The 24600-nt window shown below is 35.7% G+C and overlaps 3 protein-coding genes across 6 annotated transcripts in view; 1 reads left to right on the top strand and 2 right to left on the bottom strand.

Annotated features, from left to right (window-relative positions):
- LOC121234582 (sine oculis-binding protein homolog A-like) overlaps window positions 1-6562 on the bottom strand; it is a 92514-nt gene extending 85952 nt beyond the window's left edge. The window contains exons 1-5 of one of the 4 annotated variants that reach the window (XM_041130555.1): window positions 6265-6562; window positions 6108-6150; window positions 5638-5692; window positions 5355-5398; window positions 4924-4996 (exon numbers count right to left, since the gene is read on the bottom strand). In XM_041130555.1, the coding sequence (XP_040986489.1) occupies window positions 4924-4996; window positions 5355-5398; window positions 5638-5692; window positions 6108-6150; window positions 6265-6277 (228 nt within the window). In that variant the 5' untranslated portion in view covers window positions 6278-6562. Of the gene's footprint in view, window positions 1-4923; window positions 4997-5354; window positions 5399-5637; window positions 5693-6107; window positions 6151-6264 lie in introns of those variants that run through there. The other 3 variants (XM_041130560.1, XM_041130559.1, XM_041130561.1) reach the window with 3 other exon arrangements.
- LOC121234579 (alkane hydroxylase MAH1-like) lies at window positions 962-2653 on the top strand. The gene has a single exon (XM_041130547.1). The coding sequence runs from the start codon at window positions 1052-1054 to the stop codon at window positions 2630-2632; it is 1581 nt and encodes a 526-aa protein (XP_040986481.1). The 5' UTR covers window positions 962-1051; the 3' UTR covers window positions 2633-2653.
- Window positions 6563-16940: 10378 nt separating the features above from the next.
- Window positions 16941-21907, bottom strand: LOC121234615 (coenzyme Q-binding protein COQ10 homolog, mitochondrial-like). Its single transcript, XM_041130615.1, has 5 exons — window positions 21767-21907; window positions 21316-21662; window positions 20106-20301; window positions 19014-19145; window positions 16941-17235 (listed from the first exon to the last, which is right to left on the bottom strand). The coding sequence occupies exons 2-5, from the start codon at window positions 21597-21599 to the stop codon at window positions 17113-17115; spliced, it is 735 nt and encodes a 244-aa protein (XP_040986549.1). The 5' UTR covers window positions 21600-21662; window positions 21767-21907; the 3' UTR covers window positions 16941-17112.
- Between the last annotated feature and the right edge of the window lie 2693 nt (window positions 21908-24600).

Raw genomic sequence — 24600 nt, 5'->3', positions numbered from 1 at the left:
ATCATATTAAAAAATTATATTCTAATAATATTTTATCAAACGTTCGAGTTTTATATCATTTCATTTGTACAACCAAACCAAGCTAGACACCAAAAGACTATCACTATAACATTACTGTATATTAAAAACATAATGGAAGTATTCAAAATTTGACAGTTTGGAGAGATGAGTTAGATGATTTTAAATGAGTTGAATAAAATATTGTTAGAATATTATTATTATTTTGATATTTGAAAAAATTAAATTGTTTATTATATTTTGTGTGAAAATTTGAAAAAATTGTAATGATGAGATGAGATGAGTTAAAATAAATTGAGGTAATTTTCGAATCATAAAGACTTAGCTAGCTCACTTCTCGATATATACAGGATTTGAAAAAAAATATTCGTAACTGTAAATTGTGTAACTGCCGTGTAATCTTTTTTAAAAAAATAAATAAAATATGAGATCTATATTAAATAAATTAATTTTTTAATAATAAATCATAATTTTTTTTAAAATAATTACATGACGTTCATATTAAATATAGAATTACTCATCAGATTAATGAATGACTTAATATGTGGTACTCTTCAATCGATGATCCTTAATTATTTTGAATCTTGACTTGCTTGTTTGCCCTTCCTTGTACGTAAATAATGGCTGGCATATTCTCCAACTATTATTCCCTATCCAATATCCTAAAAAAAGAACATTCCTACCTTCTAAAGGAAAAAAAAATATAGATATGAAAATTAAATAGTGACGGACCCCTACACCCCTGACCACCACTATTCCTCAAGATAAAAGCTGCACCTGTCGTAGTAATCAACCAAAAAAGGTTTAACAACATGCGATGCCGGTCATACTCCCGATGCTATGATATGAAAACCGGGGGCACAGGCCGGGACACATGCACTATAAAAAGAGGAAGTTTGGAAACGAAAAACATCACCTCCAAGTTCAAAATTTATTAAACCCAGGTGACGTACCTAGCCTGCTTTATATTTCACCTACATAACATTCATCAAAAGCTTGTAAGATCGATACAGCTCCGGCCAATATTCTAATCATGGGCGCCATGCTAATTGATGTCGACGTTCTGGTTCAGATACTTGTGGCGTTTCTTTGGTTTCTCCCTCTCTGCCTGATCTGGAGTTGGAAGAGAACAATTACTCCGGTCATGAACTGGCCTCTTGTTGGAATGCTGCCTGGACTTCTTTCTAAGTTGTCAGATATTCATGAATATGCAACCCAGGTTCTGAAACAAAATGGTGGGACTTTTCAGTTCAAAGGGCCATGGTTAGTTAACATGGACTTTTTGGTCACTTGTGATCCCATGAACGTGCGCTATATATCGGCACAAAACTTCGCCAACTACACTAAAGGACCCGAGTTCAAGAAGCTTTTTGAGCCTTTTGGAGATGGGGTTCTCAACTCTGACACGGAGTCATGGAAATCCTACAGAAAGTTGATTCACTCGATTATTAAACACAGGAAATTTCAGATGTTTCAAGAGAGATCTATGCAGCAAAAGGTATCGCAAGGCCTGTTCCCTATTCTTGAACATGTGTCGAGACAAGGAATTGTGGTAGACTTGCAAGATGTTTTTCAGCGGTTCACCTTCGATAATATCTGCCTTTTGGTAATGGGTTTTGATCCAAAGTGCCTTACCATTGAATTACCGGAAGTTGATTACAGAACAGCATTTGACAAAGTAGAGGAGGCCATATTTTACCGGCATATTGTGCCGGAAAGCATTTGGAAGTTGCAGAAATGGCTTAACATGGGAGAAGAGAATAAGCTGAGAAGAGCCATGGAGATCTTGGATCCTTTCTTGTACCAACGCATTTCATCAAAGAAAGGAGAATTTCTGAGACGCAGAACGTCCCAAATGGAGCAAGTTGAGGATGGGAAGGGCGAGGACTTTGATTTGCTAACAGCTTGCATGGCAAAACAAGAAGAAGAAGCAAAAGGAGAAGTAGCACAGACGGATGATTATAGAAGATCTGATAGATATCTAAGAGACATTGCATTCAATTTCATGGCAGCTGGGAAAGACACTATAAACGCAGGTCTCACGTGGCTTTTCTGGCTTATTGCCACACACCCTTCAATAGAAGAAAAGATACTGGAAGAGATTAAAGAAAATTTGCAGGCCAAAGATGATGGAAAGTGGAGGCTTTTCAGCATAGAAGAGCAAAGCAAACTAGTTTATCTCCATGCAGCCATCTGCGAGGCTCTTCGGCTATACCCATCAGTACCTTTCAATCATAGATTTTCTATTGAACCAGACGTTCTTCCGAGTGGCCACCGCGTTAATGCGAACACGAAGATAATGGTGTCACTTTATTCAATGGGAAGTATGGAAGGGATATGGGGAGATGATTGCTTGGAGTTCAAACCCGAGAGATGGATTTCTGAGAAAGAAGGAATCGTGCACATACCATCTTACAAATTCATTGCGTTCAATTCAGGACCTAGGAGCTGCTTGGGTCAAGACCTAACTTTCTTTCAGATGAAGACTATTGTTCCTGCAATTCTTTGGAATTATCGTATTCAAGTGGTTGAAGGACATCCTATTTCTCCATTACTTTCTGTCATGCTGCATATGAAACATGGCTTGAAGGTCAGGGTTTCCAAGAGATCATGATGATCAAGTACGTACGTACGTACTAGTACTCTTTGATCACGAGGAGTAAGAATTTTATTATAAATAATTGTAATTATCATCTTGATACATCACATCTATTTTAATTTTTTTTTTATTTTTTCTATAATAATTATGTGGTGTATAGATAATACCTAGAACAACTCAATTAGTTAACAAAATTAAAATAAAATAATAAATAATAAATAATAAATAATAATTTTAAAATATATAAAATGTATACTATGAGATGATGGGTAGCATCGCACTCTATTATGAATAATTTTCCTTTCGCCAAGTCTTTGTAAGAGAGATTAATTATGAATAAATCAAAATTGTTGTATGAGCAGCAAGTATTGTATTAATTTGTCATTCATTAAGATTCTTTTACATGCAATTATATATATATATATATAAACAATGTTTAAAATACAAGTTATCCGCACGATTCGTTTCTTTCCTTTTGTTTCTCAGATATAAATATTTCTTGACCAATATTTAATTTCTAGAAAAATTGATAAAATCTCAGACCGACTTTGCGGATCAGTAGGGCAGGTTTTCGTCTGTATTCGTTTGGGGCTTTAAGCTTGAAAACTGAGACGGGAATAACCAGATTAGGAAACTTGATTTGCACTGCCGTCAATGTACGTACGTAACTCCAGAAAATAGCAAGAGCGTGTTGGTCTCTGATATTTCAGCTCCAGAGAGAGAGAGACGGACAGAGATGGAATAGACTTGGCTAAAAAATACGCAGACTTCCGCCAATATCCTTTGATTAATGGGCAATACTTAGATTTTTCATCAAGAGAGTTAAAGGATCCAATCTCTCTCCCTATATATATAACAAAAAATATGCAGACAAGAAGTTTGGATGTTGAGATCATTTTAAATCATCTCATTTTATTTTATTTTAATATTTAAATACTGCTCAAATATAAATAATTTTTAATTTTTAATTTTTAACTTTTTTATCTAATCATTACAACTTTCTCAAATTTTCAAATAAACCACACTAAAAATTCAATTTTTTCAAATCTAAAAATAAGAATTATATTAAAAAATTATATTCTAACAATATTTTAAATTTACATATTTTTATTTAACTTTTTCTCTCTTCTTTATCAAAATTTCATAAAACATCTCCATTAAAACATCTTACTACTATTCACAAAATATTTTATTAATATTCACATAATACTCATCATATCTCATCTCAACATCCAAATAAGATTGTATATGATTGACTTGCCAAAACAAAAAAAACAAAAAAAAAATTAAGATAAATGATATTTACAATTTTATAGTTTGTAAGTTCAACACATTCTCTTTATAAAAAATAAATAAATCTAAAAGTCACATGAAAAATTATTGTTTTAATAATAAATTTTAAATTTTTTTTCAAAATAAATGGACGAAATTTGTACATCTTTAAATTATATATATACTCAAAAAGTAATTAAGGAGAATGAGTACCTATTGGTATTTGGAAAAGCAAAAATGATTATTGTTAAAAGAGTGTCCAAGAGATTCAGAACTAACACACCTAGACACACCTATCAACGTGGGAGCTATGCTAGAGTGACCCAAGATCAAGGCTTATTGCTTTAAGAAAAAACCTATTTTCAAGTCTTACATTACACACCGTCCAATGTGGCTTTTATTTTTTAAATCAAAACATTTATAGGTAGGGCTAGAAACTAATACAGCAGGTTGAGCTCAGCTTCTATATACTCTATTCGACAATGCGACATATTAGTCACTAGCCTCTTGAGATCTTTTTAACTCTTCCGGATTACTCAATAGAGGGTAGGGTAAAGTTGGTCCAAGAGGTGGTATCAACGAAGGGTAGGGTAGAGTCGGTCCAAGAGGTAGCATCAACGGATGCTGCAATTATATAGATGTGTTAGTTCATTGCTAATGCACATAAAAAAAATTTAGAAAAAAAAAAAATTATCTACCTGGCCAGTCTCTTGCAATTTTCTTAACTCCTCGGGATTATTCAACGAATGGTAAGGTAGAGTTGGTCCAAGAGGTGGCATCGATGAATGCTACAATATAGATGCGTGAGTTCATTGCAAATGCACATAGAATTTTTTTTTTTTTTTTTAATTTCATCTACCTGGCTACCCCAAGGGTACGGATATGGATTTGGATATATATTTGGAGGCATCATAAATGGTGGGTAGTATGGATTTACGGGACCGTAATATTCCTATAATACACAAATAAACAATAGATTATTTAAATGGAAATATCATACACCAAGACATAGAAATGACTAATGTGTATCATACCTGGATCAATGACATCGATGTAGTAGGCCTGGGTGGCCTTCCATCATCCCCTTTGCCCATCAGGCTATTTAAACTGAGAATTTAGTTTTAGTCAACTCACAATTATTCAATAAAATCACTTCAGGCAACATAAAATTCTGACCAATATAAAATTCCTAAAATTTTAGGCCATTCAAAACCCATCTCGTCCATTTCATTATAATATGTGTTGAAACAAGGCCCTTGTAAAATGGTACTCCCTTCCTTGTGTTAATGCAAATATGCTCTTGAGATGAAGAGGTTAACTACAGAAGCAATATGTCGCATTGACAAATAACATCTGTTTTCACTTCCTTGCTTTTTGTTTTTTCTTCACAAGATGAGTTCATGTAATAAGAGTAACCAAGGTATACATTCAAGTGAAATTTTAAAAAACAGGGCCTTGTAAAGACCTATCTGTGGGAAGTTGAAGTAGCTCCCAGATCCCTTCACAAACCTAGATGTAATTAAATAGAATGATTATTCTTATATACCAGAAAAAGGAAAAAAACTACTACTTGTTCCTGGAAGAACACAACTGCCCTTGCTTCACATTTTATCTTAATGGCTATGAATCAAATATTGCCTACTACATTTCTTATCTTCATTTTGTAACTAACAGAATTCAAAAGACCACACATATAGAGAAAATGCATAAATGAAGCAAGGAAAAGCCATTATCATAAATGAACTTACCAGCTTTATATGGGCTTTAATAGATGCAATTAAGCAAGTATACTTCTCTATTTGCCTGCATAACAGAATCCAGTATTATATTAAGTTCAACTGTAATTACATAAATAGAAAAGAAGCTTAAATATAACCACCAAGCTATTAGGATAAAATATATATATATATATATATATATACACACACACACACACTCCTCTAGTGTAGCTGATGACATGTGCAACATTCAGTAAAGGATGGACTACTATATTGGTGAAGACTGTAAACATCACATTCTATTAAGTATTGGAATGCCATGAGAAGAGGCATCTCTGGTGGCCAGAGAAAGATATTGTCTACAGGTAATATGAATGGCTTAGACAATACTCACTGGGGCTTAGACAACGGTTTAAATATGCAAATAATCTCAAGCTGTGTTTGGTGCAGTACTTCCGTCGAACAGATTATGGACAAATTCAAAAATATAACCAACTTACAGAAAGGCAGGCAACTTGCATACAGAGACCCACGCGCAACCAACTTGCACACAGAGAGGCAGGCACACAGATATAGATCAAAAAGAAACTGGCACACAGAGATAGATCAAAAAGAAACTTGCACACAGAGAGGCAGGCACACGGGCAACCAACTTACAGTGTAATACCATGTTCCAAAGCTGTGCCTGAGACCCACGCGTCAGTTAGCCCGTCCCTGTTTCAATGCGTTTGTGAGTGAGAGATAGAGACGAGTTTTCCGGTGAAGGAAACCACAGACGCCGTCGGAAGAGGAGATTTGGGGAGGGGAGAAGAGGGCAAATGACTCGGGCGGGGGAAAGACGAATTCGAAATGAAATTTGCTTGTGTTATTTCTCTTAAAAACGCGTCGTTTAGGTTACATAACGTCCCAAAAGATCGCGCGGTTCGGATCGGTTTGTAGAACGGATAAAAAAACAGTTCAGGTCGGTTTGTTAAGAGCAGTAGTTATGGGCTTAACAAACTTTAGCCAAAATTTGATTAAGAAATTTACTTTTATAAATTTAGTTAGCTACTTTTTAACATCATCAAATAACAGACTCAACAAATCTTTCGTTATTCTAATAAAATATTAATTTTGAACTTTTCATTTATTTTAGTTATAATTATAATTTGAATATTCATTTGTTATTAAAAAACTACCTATTAATTTTCTAACGTTTATATTATTCCAATGGCTATATTTCTTCAACGGATATATTTTTTTAACTTATATTTCTTTAATAGATATATTTCTCTAACAGTTATATTTCTCTAACGGTTATATTATTCTACTATAAAACATAACATTTCCTCAACAATTTTATTCACTTCAACTCAAGTGAATATTTTAGTCTAAAAAAATTATTTGGCTAGCACCTTTAGCTCAACACATTTGGCTAGTGATTTAACTTGTAGTTAAAATTACTATTGATTTGTTGAGCCAATTGTAGCATATTATATTGCATTTTAGCTATTCTTTAGCTATAATTTAGCTTTGTTGAGCCCATAACTGGTGCTCTAAGTAACAATATTTATTTTTGAAAAATGATATTTACATGATGTATTTACTTCTTAATTCTTTCCATACATATACCATTTTCTAGCATTGTTCACCCTGGATCCATATTCGGGTATCTCGATTTATTAAATTTGGAAACAAAAAATTTAAATCAGTCCTGATATCTAGATTTTTAAATCTCGATTTATAAAATTTGGAAACAAAAACTAGAAATAAATATAAAAACAGAAACTATAATTCTAAATAAAACAAAAAACCACCCAAGAGAGTTGGTCATCGGATTATGACAAATTTTTTCATACAAGTCATCTCTTTTTTTGAAAGGTGAGATTCTTCTTTGCTAAGTGCAAATGTTTAGTCTCTTAGACTTTCTAAAGGTCTGAAAGAGAGTAGTAGTTAATACTATCTGTGGAAGTATTGGCTGAGGCACAAGGTCGAGGAAGATTATGTTTAATGGCTTATGTGGTTGCTGAAAAACTTGTTAATAGGGAAGCATCTCGATCGACCTTGTCAAAAGTTTGGGAACCAGGTGGCTTGATCAAGTTCAAAGAAGTATGAGATAACCTTTATCTTCTTGAATTCCAACTGGAAGGAGATAAAAGAGAGAGTGAAAATGGGCATGCCTTGTAGTTTTGATAAGTTTCTAATCTGTCTTCAAGATTTTGATAACAGTACCCCTCCAAAAGAAATTGATTTCCATTCTAAATTATTCTGGATTCAGTGTCATGATTTGCCATTAGCAATGATGACAAAAGATGTGGGTGGACAAATTGGATCGATATTAGGCAAGGTGATTATGGTGGAAGTTGATGGTAATGGTTGTGGATGGGGTAAGTACCTTCGAGTAAGAGTAGAAATGGACATTACTAAGCCATTGGGAAGGGGCAGAGGATAAAAATTGGTGGGAAGTTATGGTGGATTTCTTTCAAATAGGAGAGGCTTCCAATGGTTTATTTTTATTGTGGAGTTGTAAAGCACAAGTCAAAGAACTGTCCCAAGTTCTCTAATGGTGCTCAATTCTCAGAGAGTATCTAGCCTCAATATGATGCATGGCTGAGAGCATCACCTTCAATTGACAATGTCTCTAAATCTAGAAAGTATGGAAGATATAAAGAGCAGGCTAAATTCCATGGCCGGTGGCAATGGAACTCAAAAGAAGGGTACCATAAGGAATTTCAAAGAGTTCCATTAAATCAATGGATAATTATGTAGTATCCTCAAGAAATAAGGAGTTGTTGGTACAAAATCCTATCATTGTTTTGAATTCCCCAATAAGTGGTGATATAATAACTGAACATGAGGAAATCAAGAGACTGGATAAGGCAAAGAAGGAACTATCAATAGAATTGCAGGAGGTTTGTGGAAACTAGGACTCTGATTAAACAGAAGTGATGGTCGACAATTCTGTAAGTATTTTCAAGTAGAACATCTCTAATAAGAAGAAAGAAGTCATTGCTAGGAAAAAAATTGTTAGTTGGAAAAGAAGAGCTCGATGTAATATGGATAATTCACATATGGGAAATTTTAATGATACTAACATGATATTAGATATTCTTAAAAGGAAAACAGGTGAAAAGGTTTTTGAAGATGTTAATATGTTAATGTCTGCTAAGAAATAATCAAAGACTGAACCCTTACCTGAAGGGGAGTATAAACCAAGATGCATTGGTGGAGGCTGTGAAGCAGCCCCACCAACAGCCATGATTTGTCTAAGTTGGAACTGTCTGGAGCTTGAGAATCCTCAGTCAGTTCAAGAACTTCACTCATTGGTGAAGTCAAAGAGCCCAGACTTTGTTTTCCTCATGAAAACAAAGTGTAAAAGAAATAAGGTGGAGACTATAAGGAGGCAATTAGGTTTTTACTGCAATTTTGTGGTAGATAGTAGAGGTTTAAGTGGAGGGTTAACATTTCTATGGGATAGTGATATTTCTGCTTGCTTAGACACATTTTCACAGAATCACATCTCTTGAGTGGTTAACCATATGGAATTTGGGGAAGAATTCATGTTAACTGAGTTTTATGGTAACCCAATCACTGCTAAAAGAAGAGAGCTGGGCGTTATTAAAAGCTTTGATGCCAAAGGAAGGAAAAGCTTGGATGTGTATGGGAGATTTTAATGAAGTTCTGCATTTCAAGGAGAAGTATGGTTCAGCTAATAGGCCTTACAGTCAAATGGAAAGGTTCAGAGAAGCTGTAGAAGACTGTGGACTAAGTGACCTTGGTTTTTTGGGTTCTTAGTTTGCATGGAGTAATAATAGAGAAGATTTGTTGTTCACAAAGGAAAGGTTAGATAGGGCTTTTGGAAATATTTACTGGGCTAATCTCTTTGAGCTCACAATAGTAAGAGTTTTGGCTGCTCAAACTTCAGACGACAACCCTTTACTTATCTTTATGGAGAAGGGAAGGGATGTTAGAAGGTGTAGAAAGAAAATTTTCAAATATGAAGCCATCTGGTCTAAAAGAGAAGAATGTTATAAGATAGTGGAAGCAGAATGGCAATCACAAGTGAGATCAATCAATAAACTAGTGAATGAATCTGCAGGGTTGGAAAAATGTAAAAACTGTATGAGTACATGGAGTAAAGAATCGGCTAAAGGCAATAAGATGACAATAGAAGTTAGACTTCCCCAAACAGCACAAATGCAAGACAACAACAAAGGTGTACACTCGAGAAGTATAAAGGAACTGCATGAGAAAGTTGATGATTTACTTGAAGAAGATCATATCATATTGAAATAAAGGGCTAAGCAGAATTGGCTTAAAGATGGGGGCAGAAACACCAAATTCCATCATATGTGTGCAAACCAAAGGAGAAATTCAAATGCTATTCACAGCATTGAGAGGGAGGATGGATCTGTAGCCACTTCTCCAGTAGAGGCTAGTGCTCTTTTTAATAATTTTTATAAAAAAATTATTTACCTCTACTAGCCCAAAAAACATTGAAAACTTTATTAGCTCTTTGCAACCAGAGATTACTAAGGAAATGAACTGCCAGCTTATAATGGAATTCACTGATTTGGAAGTGAAGGATGTTATATTCCAGATGAACCCTTTGAGTTCACCTGAACCAAATGGGTTCCCTGCAGTATTTTATCAAGACCACTGGGCAATTGCTGGAAGGGATGTGTGTGTAGTTGTACTCAAATGTCTCAATTCTAACAGTGATCTTAGTCACATAAATGTAACGTATATTACCTTAATCCCAAAGGTAAAGCATCCTAAAAAGGTCTCAGATTTCAAGTCAATCAGTTTGTGTAATGTTATTTACAAGATTATATCTAAGGTGTTGGCTAATAGGTTGAAGAAAATTCCACCTGCTTATTATATCTCCCACACTTAGTGCATTTATACATGGAAGGTTAATCATGGACAATGTAGTGGTTGCTTATGAGGCTATGCATTCTATGAACAATAGGAAAACTGGGAAATCAAGTTATATGGCAATGAAGTTAGATATGAGCAAGGCATATGATAGGGTTGAATGAGAATTTTTGGAAGCTATGATGTTTCAAATGGGATTCAATGGAAGATGGATTGATCTTACAATGAAATGTATAAAATCAATATCCTATTCCTGACTTATTAATGGCTCTCCTCAGTGTTCCTTTAAGCCAACAAGAGGAATGAGGCAGAGTGATCCCTTTTCATCCTACCTATTCATTATTTGTTCTGAAGCTTTAAACAGGTTACTTATAACTCAATAGAGTTGAAGCTACTGGACTAATCTCTAGTATTCCAATAGCTAGAGGCCAAAATTGCATTAATCATTTATTCTTTGCAGATGACAGTTTGTTATTTTGCAAGGCTAATTCAATAGAGTGGACACATTTGATTGCAAAACTTGTCACATATGAAAGAGCTTCAAGACAAAGAATGAACAAAGACAAAACTTCTATCCACTTCAGCACCAATACTAGTGAAGATTCAAAGGAAATAATTATGAGCATTGATGGAGTTAAATCTTCTTCATCCTATGAAAAGTACTTAGGGTTACTGAAGATCTCGAGCTCAAGCTTTTAGAAGTATACTGGAGAGAGTGAGGAGCAAAATAAGCAACTGGAAGACTAAGTTCTTGTCACAAGTAGGTAAAGAAATTTTGCTAAAATCAGTGGTTCAAGCCTTGCCTACCTATTGCATAGGTGTATTCAAGCCTCCCAAAGTTGTTCTCAAGGAAATAAGCCAATCGAGTCTAAAACCTCAAATCCCATCAAATTCCTTATTATAGTATACAGAATCTCAAGCCTGGCTTTCGGTCAAACTAATGTCAATTTCAAGATCTACACCTTAAATCTAAAGTTACTTCTTAAAACCCACATATATTTAAATCTCATATGCTTATAGTCTGTAGAATCTCAAACCTAACTCTGATACCAAATATAATGCCCCGTATCCGGATGGGTCGGAAAAATTACTACCTGTTACTTATAAACTTGTATCTGATACTATTTGTAACACCCAAATGGAATACTTAAACCACATAACTTATACTCCAAAAGGACTAGTCAATAATACAATTGGAGCCACATTGGAACCTTATAAAGAGCAATAACTTCTCATTCCCAAGCAATATAGGATCCCCATACACCACCTACCCTTATTTTTATTATATGGGATATCACACAAATGGGGAAGGCAAAAAAATTAGAGGACTAGAATTTGGAGTTTTGGAGAGTTTCAACTTGGCAATGCTAGCTAAGCAAGGGTGGAGGTTAATTCAAAGGCCTGGCTCACTTGCAACAAGAGTACTTAAACTAAAATATTATCCAAGTACTTCATTTCTCCAAGCTAAAGTGGGATACAGACCATCTTATGTTTGGAGGAGTATTTTGGCAGCTAGGCATCTAGTGGAAGAAGGATTTATGTGGAGGATTGACAATGGGCAAAGTGTTCAAATATGGAAGGACAAGTGGATAGCTCGACCTAGGGGTGTACAAAAACTGCCGAAACTGGCCGTGAACCGATCAAACCGACCGTAGGAGCATGGAACCGGCCAGAACCGACAAAGAATCGGTCGGCGGGTGAGAGGAATTGAGGGAAAACCGATATCAGCAGTTCAGCACCAGTTTGAACCCCTAGGAAACCGCTGAACCGGCCAATCTGATCTATTTATATTATTTTTTTGAATATATGTAGATAAAACGGTGTCGTTTCACTTAAATGAGTGAAATTGCGTCGTTTTAGGGCCTGAAAGTTAAAAAAATATAATATAATAGAACAAATCAATTGATAACCCCCACCCCCCACCCCCCCACCCCTCTTCTTCTTCCTCGTGTTGCCTTCTTCCTATCTGCAACTTTCTTTTAGATGACGGCAAGATGCTTCTTCGTTCTTCCTCAGTTCCTCCTCCTTCACAGAAGACATCGACAGTAGACCGAAGACCGCACTGATGCACATCGAGATCAATATGATCGATTTTCTCTCCCCAAACCCACAGTTTTGGCCAGTTCAATATGCTCATGGCAGACATCGGTGGCGTTTTGCACTGAAACCAACGACAAACCCATCGGTGTACAACCCTACCTTGACCTACAACATAGAAAGTTCAAAGTGTTGCATAAATACTCAATGAAGGTGATACAATTGAAGCTCTAACTGACCCAGATACTAAGCAGTGGAATGTTGATCTAATTGATGGAATTTTTTCCAATGATGAAGCTACTATTATAAAAAAGATCCTTATTAGTCTATCAAATAGTGCAAATAAGCTTATATGGAGAAGCACAACAAGGGGACAATTTGCTATTAGAAGTGCATATCAGTGCATATTGTCTACAAATTGAGATATTAGAGAGAGCAAAAGGACAATTTTCACACTCAGGTAGCAAGGAAGATGTGTGGTACAGAGTTTGCAGATTAAACATACCAAATGTTGCAAAAGTCTTTCTCTAGAGAGCTTGCTTAAAGGCATTACCTACAAATTCAAACCTCTTCAGAAGAAAAGAAGTGAGGTCACCAAATTATTTAATATGTTTGGCAAATGAGCAAAATACCATCCATGTTCTATGGGAGGGTATAAAAGCTAAAGATGTATGGAGTTGATGTTCTAAGAAGATATAGAAAAGTAATCTCTTATCAGGTTGCTTTAAAGATCTTTTTACAGCTATGGATGAATCTTTTGATGAGAAGCAGATGGAAGAGGTAATGCTAATTGCAAGAAAATCGTGGCAAAGAAGAAACATCTTTGTATTTGAGGATAAATTCTTTCATCCAAACCAGGTGTTGCAGCAAGCGAAAAACTTACTGCAAGATTTTAAGGAAGTAAAAGCCAAGATATTTAAACCAGGAGAAGGTGGGGAAAATGAGATAAACAAATGGGAGCCTCCTGTTGGGGGTTCTTTAAAATTAATTGGGATGCATCATTAAGTAAATCTCTTGGCAAAGTTGGCATTGGTATTATAGTACGAGATGGAGAAAGGAAAGTAATAGCCACTAAAAGATTACAACGAGGCTTTTTCTATGATCCATTGCTAGCTGAATGCTATGGAGCTTTACAAGCGACTATCTTTAACATGGAATTGGGTTTGAGAAGAATCGTGTTGCAAGGGGACTCTTTTCAAGTGATTAACAGTATCACATAACATGATTCAACTTGGAATTGTGCAGGGATGATCATATCTGATGTAAAAACTATCTTATATTCTTTGAGAGATGGGATGTTAAGTATGTTAAAAGGGAAGTTAATAATGTGGCTCATTGTTTAGCCAAGAGTGCACTAGAGTTAAAGGAGGACTCTATATAGATGGAGGACTCCCATCTTGTATTCTTGATATTCTTTGATGGATATTATCAATAAATTTCATTGTTTAAAAAAAATAAAGGTGATCTTCGTTGTAAAATAAGTGTATTCCTCCACCACAAATGAGTCTTATAAAATTTACTTGTACCATCATTTTTTCTAAAAGAAACTTGTACCATAATCTAATAATTATAATGGGTAATACTACATACTAGGGCTATAAAACAACCAATGAAACTGGCCGACATCGACGCAGCCTATCACCAAGGCATGGAACCAGCCAAAATGGGTAGAGAATCGGTCGGCCGGCGGTAGAAATTCCTTAAAACTAACATCAGCCGGTTTGGTTTCGGTTTGAACCTGGTTCAAACCGCCAAACTGGCCTATTAAATAGTTTTTTTTTATATATATCATAGTTAAAATAATGCCGTTCAACTTAATGTTAAGTGAAACGACGCTGTTTTAAACCTAATGTATACAAAAAAATATAAGAGAAACAACACTGTTTGGTCTTAAACCAAATGACGTCCTTTTATTTAAACCAAATGGCGTCGTTTCGATTTGAGCTTGTCTTCTTCCCTTCTCATATTCTTCTTCAATTTCTCTCATTCTCTCTATCCTCTCTCAGACTACAAGACTTTCTCTCTCTACTCTCTCAAACGAACCTCACCGCTAGGGGGATCAAGAATCGCCAAAATTGGTACGGCCGGTATTTCTCCTCCCCATCGGCCGGTCCAGTCGATTCTCTCATGAAAATTCCCTATCGGTCGATGGCAATTTTTGTCAAAAACCACATTGATATGGTCGGTTTTCACCCCTACTACATACTACACTTTTATTTCACTTTCAATCTATTTATATATTATTTTTAAAGAAAAATTTAAAGATTGATGGACAATATAAAAGTAAAATGAGAGTATACTATTTAGAATCTTCCTATTATGCTATAAGGATGAGAGGTATATTTCAAAGAGTTTTGTTAATCATCATTCCCACACGCCACACTTATTCTTTAAATTTTGTTGATTTTATTTTTTCTAAACTAATTGAGTTCTTCTACTCATCATCCATACATCACATATTTAGTAAGAGAAAAACTAAAAAATTATGTATAGTATATGGTATGAAAATGATAAGCAGAATTTTTTTATTCCGAGTGGGGAAAATGCATGTTGGTTCTGGATGAATGGGATATTTTGTTATGGCTGCAAACTTTAAGGTATCGCTTCTTCTAAGCCTATGCACGAACAGGTTTTATAGAGTTCTAAGAAGAGTATTGCTATACAATCTATCGACTGTAGCACAACCTCCACACACTGCTGCCTGTATTTTTTTTTTTTTTTTAAGTCAAACGTGCATTTTAATTCCGTAAATAAAAAAATTTTTTATTTCCCCCCACCCCCCTCCCCATAGCTTTCTCACTCCAGTTTTGCAGGTTCTTTTCTGTACGGCTTCGTCCCACGGCCTGTAGTATAGTACTTTATGCAGTTTTTGTTTTTGGATTAAGTAAATCCATTCAGGCAGGTGGTTGCGTCTTCTAATTGCCTTATAATATAAGTTGGTAAAAGGTCTCAGAAACTCTACTGCACAAATGCGTGCAAGCAAACTATTTTAATTTTAGCAAAGAAGCCATTATACATTACATCCAGTTGGACTCTTTCCAGGTGCTTCCATGGAAATCTTTTCCCACAAGGAATGCAGAAACTCGTTTGCAGAGTCTCATAATGTTTAGAAGGACAAATACCGGTAACATACCAAGAAATTGTGAAAATATTGATGGAGCCTCTAAACATAATTTCATTCTTCAGTCAATATGGAGGCTCAACAAAAGTTTATCTTCAAAGTGTGCATTGTTTTACATAAGTGATGGATGCCTTCCCAAATTGAAGAAACTCTGGCAGTGTTCTTAAAGTGACGAACTTTTCAGAAAAAATTAGACAACAATCTTATGTTCTTTTTGTTCCTTTAGTCATTGCAGTGATGCGGGTCATGTCAGTTTCTATATATGTAAGCAAGAGTCCATCCTGTAAGTTTGATTTTTTGTAACATATTTTTTTATTGAATGGGGTTCGGTGTTCGTTTGGGCGAGTGAGAATTGAGGGCTTCAGTGGTAGTCTTCGTCTGGGAGGGGCTACGCAGAGCAGAGAAGTGAGAGTAAGGTCTTCTTCTGGGAGGGGTAGAGCAGAGAAAGGAGAGTGAGATCTTCGCCTGGAGGGGTTGCATAGAGAAGGGAGTGAGGGAGAAAGGCAGACTGTGACATGGCGATGAACCAGGTTGATGAGCAGTAAGTGTGTGGTGTGTGATAGGCAGACCGGAAGTTGAATATAATTTTTGTTATGAGAAAGGAGATGGATGTACAAAATGAGCACAACCCAATTTGAATTTGAAAGATTGAGGAAGGCAGAGGAGTGTGCCACCCTCTTGTCACCTTTCATCATATTACCAATTATTAAATACATTAAAAAATATTTAGATTTAAAATTCTACTAATTACCCACCTTTTAGTTCAAAATTGTAAAATAAATAAAATAATAAATAAAAAGATTATTAAGTGTATCAATACTCAACAGTAACGATTTCGAATCACTTGATATTTCATGACTTGAGAATAATCTGGCGTGACTATCGATATTTTTATCAAACACATTCAGGTGCTGCCACATCTTGACAAGATACCACGTAATTTTTTATTTATTTACTTTTAGTTAGATACTACTGTACTAGTGAGCCTTCGTATAAGCATTTGTAACAATGAAAGAAAATAATAATAATAATAATAATACTTAAAAGTAGTTGAATGATACACAATTTTTTATAGAAAAATTATAAGATTACTACTCCTTACTACTCATTTACTATTTTTTATATTTAATTTTTTTTAATTTTTTATTTTACTTAATAGTTAAGAAAGTACTATTAGTAAACTTATATATTTTTTAAATTTTTTCTTAATGATTAAATATGTTAAATAAATACTTAAAATAAAATAATAAAAAAATAAATACACTATAAATAATAAATAAATAATGGATGAATAATAACCCTATCAGTGTCTTTTTTATAACATGCACAACAATCCCTTCTTGGGATTTAAGGCTTTGATTGAATGAATAATTAAAAGATCAATGGGACCACCGGGCAGCAGACAAAAAATAAAAAATAAACACCCAGTGGCTGGTGTAACAGTAATTCTATGCCCTATTATATGCTGCTAGCCTCTATATATTCATTTGTCATGTGCTTTGACCATATGAATTTTCAAGGATTTGGACCCCTGGTCCATATACCAAACTGCAGCGCTGGCTGAATGATCGTACCAGTTGACTGGCCACCTCCTTGAAGAACATGGATGCCACCTGAAAAATCATAATGTCATTGCCACAGTTAGAATGCTTAAGGCTACTCTACAATTACATCACAAGATTTTTTTTTTTTTTATAAGTACCCTACATCACAATATAAAATTCCAATCTCAAATATCCAAACCTTATGCCTGGTATGTTCACAGAAAATGCATATAACCATTCTGAACCCTAAATTAATGGACTCCTAAAAAAGGGATTAATCCAGAATAGCCACAAACGACAGGCACGTAGACAAGCGCAAAATAAAACTATAATCACGACATATAGTAATCACCGAAGCTGCAATATCTTAGGACATTGATATAATGATCATATACTGCCATAAGATATCAGAACACATCAAATTCAAAGCTCAACCAGACTATCGTTGTAGTCTTGCTAGACCCTTTCTCTCCGTCTCTCTATCTGTCCCTATCTCACAATGACATTATTACAATCACACATCGACTAAGTATGGATTGGTTGGTGGTTTATATACCCCTAGGCACCCTTCCCTTGTAAGCCGGTTTTCAAGGGTGAGTTCTACCTAATGGGTTCATAACAGACAACAGTTCCAAAGAACACCTACATGCAAAGTATGTTGGACACATTGGCAGTGTGCCACACCAATAGATGATACGACTCAATTAAGTTGTCACATGCATTTCTATTTGAAAACTATTAGACTAAATTAAAACTTATTGAAAGAGAAAAAAGAAAATTGGCAAAATGCAGACTAACAGAATTAGAAAATTAGAACAAAGAAATGCCTCAGTATGAAAGCTTTAAAGTAAGGAATAATCAGTTGTTAAAATTTCCATCCAAGAGATACCGAAGAGTAACAAAAAGAATATTAATGAATTCAAAACCAAGGCTAATGATCATTACAAAAAGAATTAATGAATTCACCTCAGTTAATGATAGATATTACAGAACCCAAGGTGATCACACAAGTCATGGTCATGTGTCAAGGTGGTGGTGGAGTTGGTAATGATGCAAATTAGCAGTCAAAGCTGTGACAAGGTGTTCATAAAATGAGAGCAGTGACAACTGGGAAGTTTGATGAATGATCATATGGAGGTGGGAGAGTTTAATTAAATTTGGATGGGTGCTGGTTGGGGAACCCAGTACAGAGTGGAGGAGGAGGGGTGGTGAGGAATGAAAGGGCACAACTGTTGATGGCGTCTGCCCATCGCTATGGCGAGGGCACCAACACAGGAGCGGAAGTGAAAGAATTATGGGATGGTTTGAAGCTATGAGCCCAAAGGAACCTGTTGGATATTGAGGTGGAATCAGATTCCAAAGTACCAATAAATTGGTTGCGTGGGCATGTTAGCTGCCCCTGGTACCTGCATGATATATGGGAGCAAATAGTTGAGCTGAAAGGTAGTTTCTCAATCAGTTTCCATCATGTTTACCGGGAAGTGAATCAAGCGGCCGGTGGTTTGGCAAAACTAGGTGCACAAGGAGTGGTTTGAATCTTTGATAGTCGTAATGACCTACCATGTGAAGTTAGAGTAGCATTAATATTTGATAGAGCTGGAATTCCTCATCTTCATTGTAAATATTCAGGTTTTGTATAGAAATAAGTCTGGTTTCTATAAATTAATTTTTCATTCCTTGGTTTCGGGTTTCTTATAACCCCCAAGGTGTTAATTGTTACCACGGTATTCCTCCGCCATAAGTGAGATATTTTAATAAAACTCACAGGGTACTGTCTCTTTTATTAAAAAAAATCATATGGAGGTGGCAATCACATGGAAATTATTCATGAGCTAAAGGATCATCACCTGCCGGTAAAATGGTGACTGGAACTTAAAATCCACCAAAAAATGAAGGTTGCAAGTTCCTGGAGCTGGTCCAGGATTGAACTCCCATATGGTTATCAGGTGGTCAAACAAGGCGCTATCCTTTGCAGTTGTCTGAACACAAGATAGAATATATAATAACTTCATCAAAGAAACCACAAGAAAATCAAGCGTAGAGAACTAATGTAAAATCAAATGTAGAGGACTAATTATAGTTAACGCTCCAATAAACCACTAAAGCCTCACAGACAGGGCAGACAACAACAAAGAAACATTTTTTTTTTTTTTATAAGTAAACAGTTGTATAAATAAGAATAGGCCAAGCCCAAGTATACAAGGTGGAATACAAGAGATAGGACCTATATAGTTGCTAAAAAAGAAAGAAGAAAATCATGTACAGTTAGGCCATTAAAATCTACAGCACTAGCTCACAGAAGTAAGGTGCGGTAAAAGAAAATTCTAAGATCCTCTAATGTCAGCTCCTTATCCTCAAATGTCCGCTCATTACGCTCCCGCCATATGCACCACATAATACAAATAGGAACCATCTTCCACACAGCTTTGATTTGTGGAGCACCACCCGGCATTACCCAACAAGCCAATAACTCTACCACTGTAGCAGGCATGACCCAAATCAACCCTATACGTATGAACACATCGCTCCACAATGCCCTAGCTATCTCACAATGTAGCATAAGACTTTCATTTTAAATAGACTCTCACAATGTACTTTCATTGTGAGACTCTCACAATGTAACAACAAAGAAACATTAAAATAGACTTTCATTTTAAATTCAATAACCAACATGACACCCATATTTGATTCAAATCCCCACAAGTCAAGTTCATATTCATTTAAACTAATTTTTAATCCCCCACATGGGTTGCCCAATCCTGTTCATGCACATTATGAAATAGAAGAAAAGTCAATATATCTAATGTTCTTTCTTAGAAGCTTTCAGATCATACAAAAGCTATAATAATTAGCTGTAAATGATTAATTTTACATTATAAGAACAGAGAAAATACTATTAAGTAAAACAACCACCCAATAATTGAAAGAAAGTTGGTCACCTTTATGAACTTAGGCCTGCTCAATTCTACATGGGAAATGTAACTCTCAACAAGAAATTTGAAACCAATCTCTAGCTCAGCATCGAAAGACCCATTGGGATATTGTTTAATTATCTCAGACCGCTGACACCAGGGGACAAAACCATGATAAAAGTCGACGGCTGCAACTACATCAAACAATTGCTCTGGAGAATACCTAATGAACAAAAATTCTGTCAGCTCGAGTCTTTGTGATTAGAAATCAAAATGGTTCATAATGCAACCATGAGACATCAATATTCAATAGACACATTTATCCTTTCACAAGGATGAATTGAAAGGATAAATATCAGCTCATTGGCTGGTATCTGACTAATTTTAATCTCATTGAGAAGTTTCAAATGCCACACATGAGTTACTTTGAATGCAACTTAAATAGCTTCAGAAGCAAAAAATAAACAAATGTTTAAGTTCATGAAATGGTTCAGGAAAAGTGCTAGTCACTAACCCCAAAAGGTTAAGTCAATTTGAAGTTTCCCTATAATCGCTAATAAAGCCCAGTTTCCCCTAATAAGTGGTCAATGCCAGGTTTAATACTTATGACTATATTTATAACTTTTAGCCACGCAATGTGAATTAGTCATTTTCCCAATGTAAGACTCGGGTGTTACAGTTCAAGTCGTTTAACCTACGGTTTAAAAATTGCACTTCATCCACACTGAAATCATTATATTAGACATATTTCAGTCCCAAATCAATAAGAACGCAATTGCAAATCACGAGCCTTGCAATGGGAAGCAAGAAGCACAATATCAATCTCACTCTAATGGAAATCTATTGAACGTATGAACTAAAGGAAAACGAAATCAGAGCTCAGGTGGGTAAAGTAGAACTCTTAAAACCGCAGGTTGACAACTCGAAATTGACCTAAACTTGAAGTAGGTAATGTGTAATCTCCAAGAAATATCACAAATGTGGCTTGATATCAAAAGTTGATATGTACCCTAGTCTATTTGTATTTGTGTGTATATATTCCAACAAACGAGAAAATTACTTAGTGCAAAATACCAGAGAGAAAGGAATAGAATAGTAAAAATGGCAGCTATCATATACCAAGAAGCTACAATTTTTAACAGCAACTTTTACATGCCAATAAAATGGGAAAACAGTCACACAAACAATAGAGGTCGTCAAAATGTGATTCCCAATGGAAGGTGTTGAAAAAAATTACCCCAAGACGCGCTTCTCCTCGTAAACTTTCGAAAGAAAACCGCCCTCTTCACCGTCTCCACAACCCAGAAACCGCCTCGTTTGGACAGTGTGACTATTATGAAACAAATTCCTGAGAGAAAATCTGAGACCACCGAGCCCATTGACGGAATTAGGGACCAACGGCAATGGTGTATCGAAAGCCGCGATGGTACGAAAGCATCGCCTCTGATAAAAATTCTTCAAGTGCCTGGCGTTCGTAACGGACCTAATAAAATGTCTGAGACTGCCTTTGGAGGTCGACATGAATGGCGGCGTCGTTAATTATGATAATGCGAGAACACCCAAGATGTTGGTTACTCCCGGGAGCTGCAAATTTTTTGGAGAAATGAAACAGAATTAATGGGTAGTTTTTAACATCTTTCTCCGTTTACTTTTCGGCCATAAAATTCAGAGATCGAAAGCGAACGAACCTGGACTGGACTTCTCCTAGAATTGTGGGTCTCGTCGATGAGAGAGGTGGAGGCCGGGGGATGGATACAAAAGGGAAATCCAAATCCCATGTATGATATATTTTTGGGGTCAAAAGATTCCAGAAGTTTGGGTTGGGTGGCTTTACCGCAAAAAAGAGCTTGGTCATTTTAACACGGGTCTTTTCATTTAGCGTGTTTTTTTTATTCCCCATTAATTTAGCATTTTTAAAATTATAGAAAAAAAAGTTATAAAAACTTGCGAATCGAGTCCTTTCCATCGAGCAGGCCACCTAACCTCGGCATATTCTCCTATCCTAACTAATATAAAAGTTGGAAGAAAAGGGCAAGACAGGTTTTCATGGATAGGGCTACAGAATTGACTTCTAGGAACACATCTTTGAAGACTTCAGATAGCAGAAAAAGAGAGACATCAGAAGATAGCAGAGTTGATCAACAAGGTACTTCCAAGAAATCAAAATTATTGCTCAAGCCTGTAAGGAGCTTAAATCAGGATTATAAGGTGGTGGCTGTTGTGCAGCCCTACCAGAAAAAATGAGTTGTCTTAGTTGGAACTGTCGAGGGCTTGGGAACCCTCGAACAGTTCAAGAGCTTTATTTTTTAATGAAGCAAAAGAGCCCAAGGATCCTTTTCCTTATTAAAACTAAATGCAAGAGGGACAAAATGGAAACAATAAGGAACATGATTGGTTTTGATAGAAGTTTTGTTTTTGATAGCATAGGATTTAGTGGGGGAATAGCAATGATGTGGCATTCTAAAGATCAAATAGAATTGGAATCTTTTACTAGATTTCACATTTCTGTGAAGGTAATAGACCTAGAAAATGGAAAGGATTGGATTCTCACAGGGTTTTATGGCAATCCATGTACAGCTCTTAGAGATGGTAGTTGGCAGTTGCTAAGGCTTTTGAAACCTATAGATAATAGTCCTTGGCTTTGTATAGGTGATTTCAATGAAATTTTGAGTCAACATGAAAAGTTTGGGGGAGCTGTAAGACCAAAACACTAGATGGATTCCTTTCAACAAGCCTTGCAAGAATGTGAATTGAATGATTTGGGTTTTATTGGACCAAAGTACACTTGGTTCAATAATAGAAATGGCAGTAATTTTACAAAAGAAAGATTAGACAGAGTTTTTGCTAATGAAAATTGGATCAGTATGTTCTCTAATTTCTCTGTGACCACCATTCCTGCTTGTAATTCTGATCATAATCCTCTTTTTTTAAATATCAAATCACTTTTTCAAGAGGAGAGAAGAAATAGAAGAATATTTAGATATGAGTATAGCTGGAGTTGGCATTTGGAATGCAAAGGTATAATTTCAACTGCTTGGAATCAAGGAAACAACATGACACATTCAGTTACAACTGTTTCTAATAAGCTTATCAGTTGTAAAGATCATCTTCTAAATTGGAGTAGACATCATCAGCAGGAGTTTAAAAGAAGCATTGAGAATAAGAAATTTCAAATTCATATTTTACAACATAGAAATGATGGGAATGATCAGCAGCTTATAAATCAGTTACAAGAAGAGGTGTCAAAACCTTTAGAAGAAGAAAATCAGAGATGGAAACAACGAGCAAAGGAGAACTGGCTTAGACAAGGAGATAGGAACACCAGTCTTTTTCACAATTGTGCAACACAGAGAAGGTAAACAAATCATATTAGTTGCATACAGGATGATGATGGCTTGATTCATAACACCCCACAAGGTATTCAACAGATTTTTCAGAGGTATTATACTACTTTGTTCTCGACTTCCAACCCAACTAGCATGAATGAATGCTTAGATCCTATGCAGCCTAAGGTTACTGAGGAAATGAATAATAAGCTGATGATAGAAGTTACCTTCACAGAGATACAGGAAGCTGTATTTGGCATGAATCCCATGAGTTCTCCTGGTCCTGATGGATTTTCTGCAGGATTTTATCAACAGCACTGGGATACAGTGGGCAAAGAGCTGTGTGAGGCAGTGATCCTGGCATTAAAGACAAACAACTGGGATAGCAACATTAATGAAACATTTATTGTCTTAATTCCTAAGAAGAAGTGTCCAACACAGGTCACATAATTCAGACCTATCAGCTTATGTAATGTAATCTATAAGATCATGGCCAAGGTTCTTGCCAACAGGTTGAAACAAGTTCTACCAGAAATCATTGCTACGACACAGAGTGCCTTTGTGGCTGGAAGACAGATTCTAGACAATGTCATTGTGGCCTTTGAAGTGTTACACTCAATGAACAGTAGAGTAAAAGGGAAAAAAGGTTATATGGCTTTAAAATTAGACATGAGTAAAGCTTATGACAGATTAGAATGGAGCTTTATAGAAGCTGTGATGAAAAAACTGGGTTTTGCAAACTCATGGATAGAGCTCATTCTCAACTGTGTTAAGTCAGTTTCCTATTCTCTTTTAATTAATGGAAGTCCACAGCCTTCTTTCAAGCCTTCAAGGGGGGTAAGACAGGGCGATCCCTTTCACCTTATCTCTTTATATTATGCTCTGAAGCTTTCCCTCAGATTCTCAACAGAGCAGAAAGAATGAACCTCATATCTGGTTTTCCTTTGGCAAGGGGTCAGTTATCTATCAATCATTTGTTTTTTGCAGATGATAGTATTTTATTTTGTCAAGCCTCTTCTATAGAATGGAGCAGACTGCAAGGTTTGATTGGACAATATGAGCTTTCATCAGGACAAAGATTAAACAAAGAGAAATCTTCCTTATTTTTTAGCTCCAACACAAGGCCAGCAGCTATTGATAGCATTCTTAGTATAGCAGGTATGAGATCATTATCTTCTTATGAAAATTATCTAGGA

This window comes from Juglans microcarpa x Juglans regia, chromosome 6D, assembly GCF_004785595.1.
Source record: "Juglans microcarpa x Juglans regia isolate MS1-56 chromosome 6D, Jm3101_v1.0, whole genome shotgun sequence".
NCBI lineage: Eukaryota > Viridiplantae > Streptophyta > Magnoliopsida > Fagales > Juglandaceae > Juglans > Juglans microcarpa x Juglans regia.
Note: the sequence above shows the minus strand (reverse complement) of the source record. Positions and strands in the feature narration are given on the sequence as shown.

Bases quoted from the DNA above. Each gene is read 5' to 3' on its own strand.
- LOC121234579 (XM_041130547.1), top strand. From the start codon at position 1,052: ATGGGCGCCATGCTAATTGATGTCGACGTTCTGGTTCAGATACTTGTG.
- LOC121234615 (XM_041130615.1), bottom strand. From the start codon at position 21,599: ATGTCGACCTCCAAAGGCAGTCTCAGACATTTTATTAGGTCCGTTACG. The intron at 20,302-21,315 runs GTAATTTTTTTC...TTTGTTCATTAG, and splicing joins GAGGAGAAGCGCGTCTTGGG to GTATTCTCCAGAGCAATTGT. The intron at 17,236-19,013 runs GTGATGATCCTT...ATGATTTTTCAG, and splicing joins AGTCACCATTTTACCGGCAG to GTGGCATCCATGTTCTTCAA.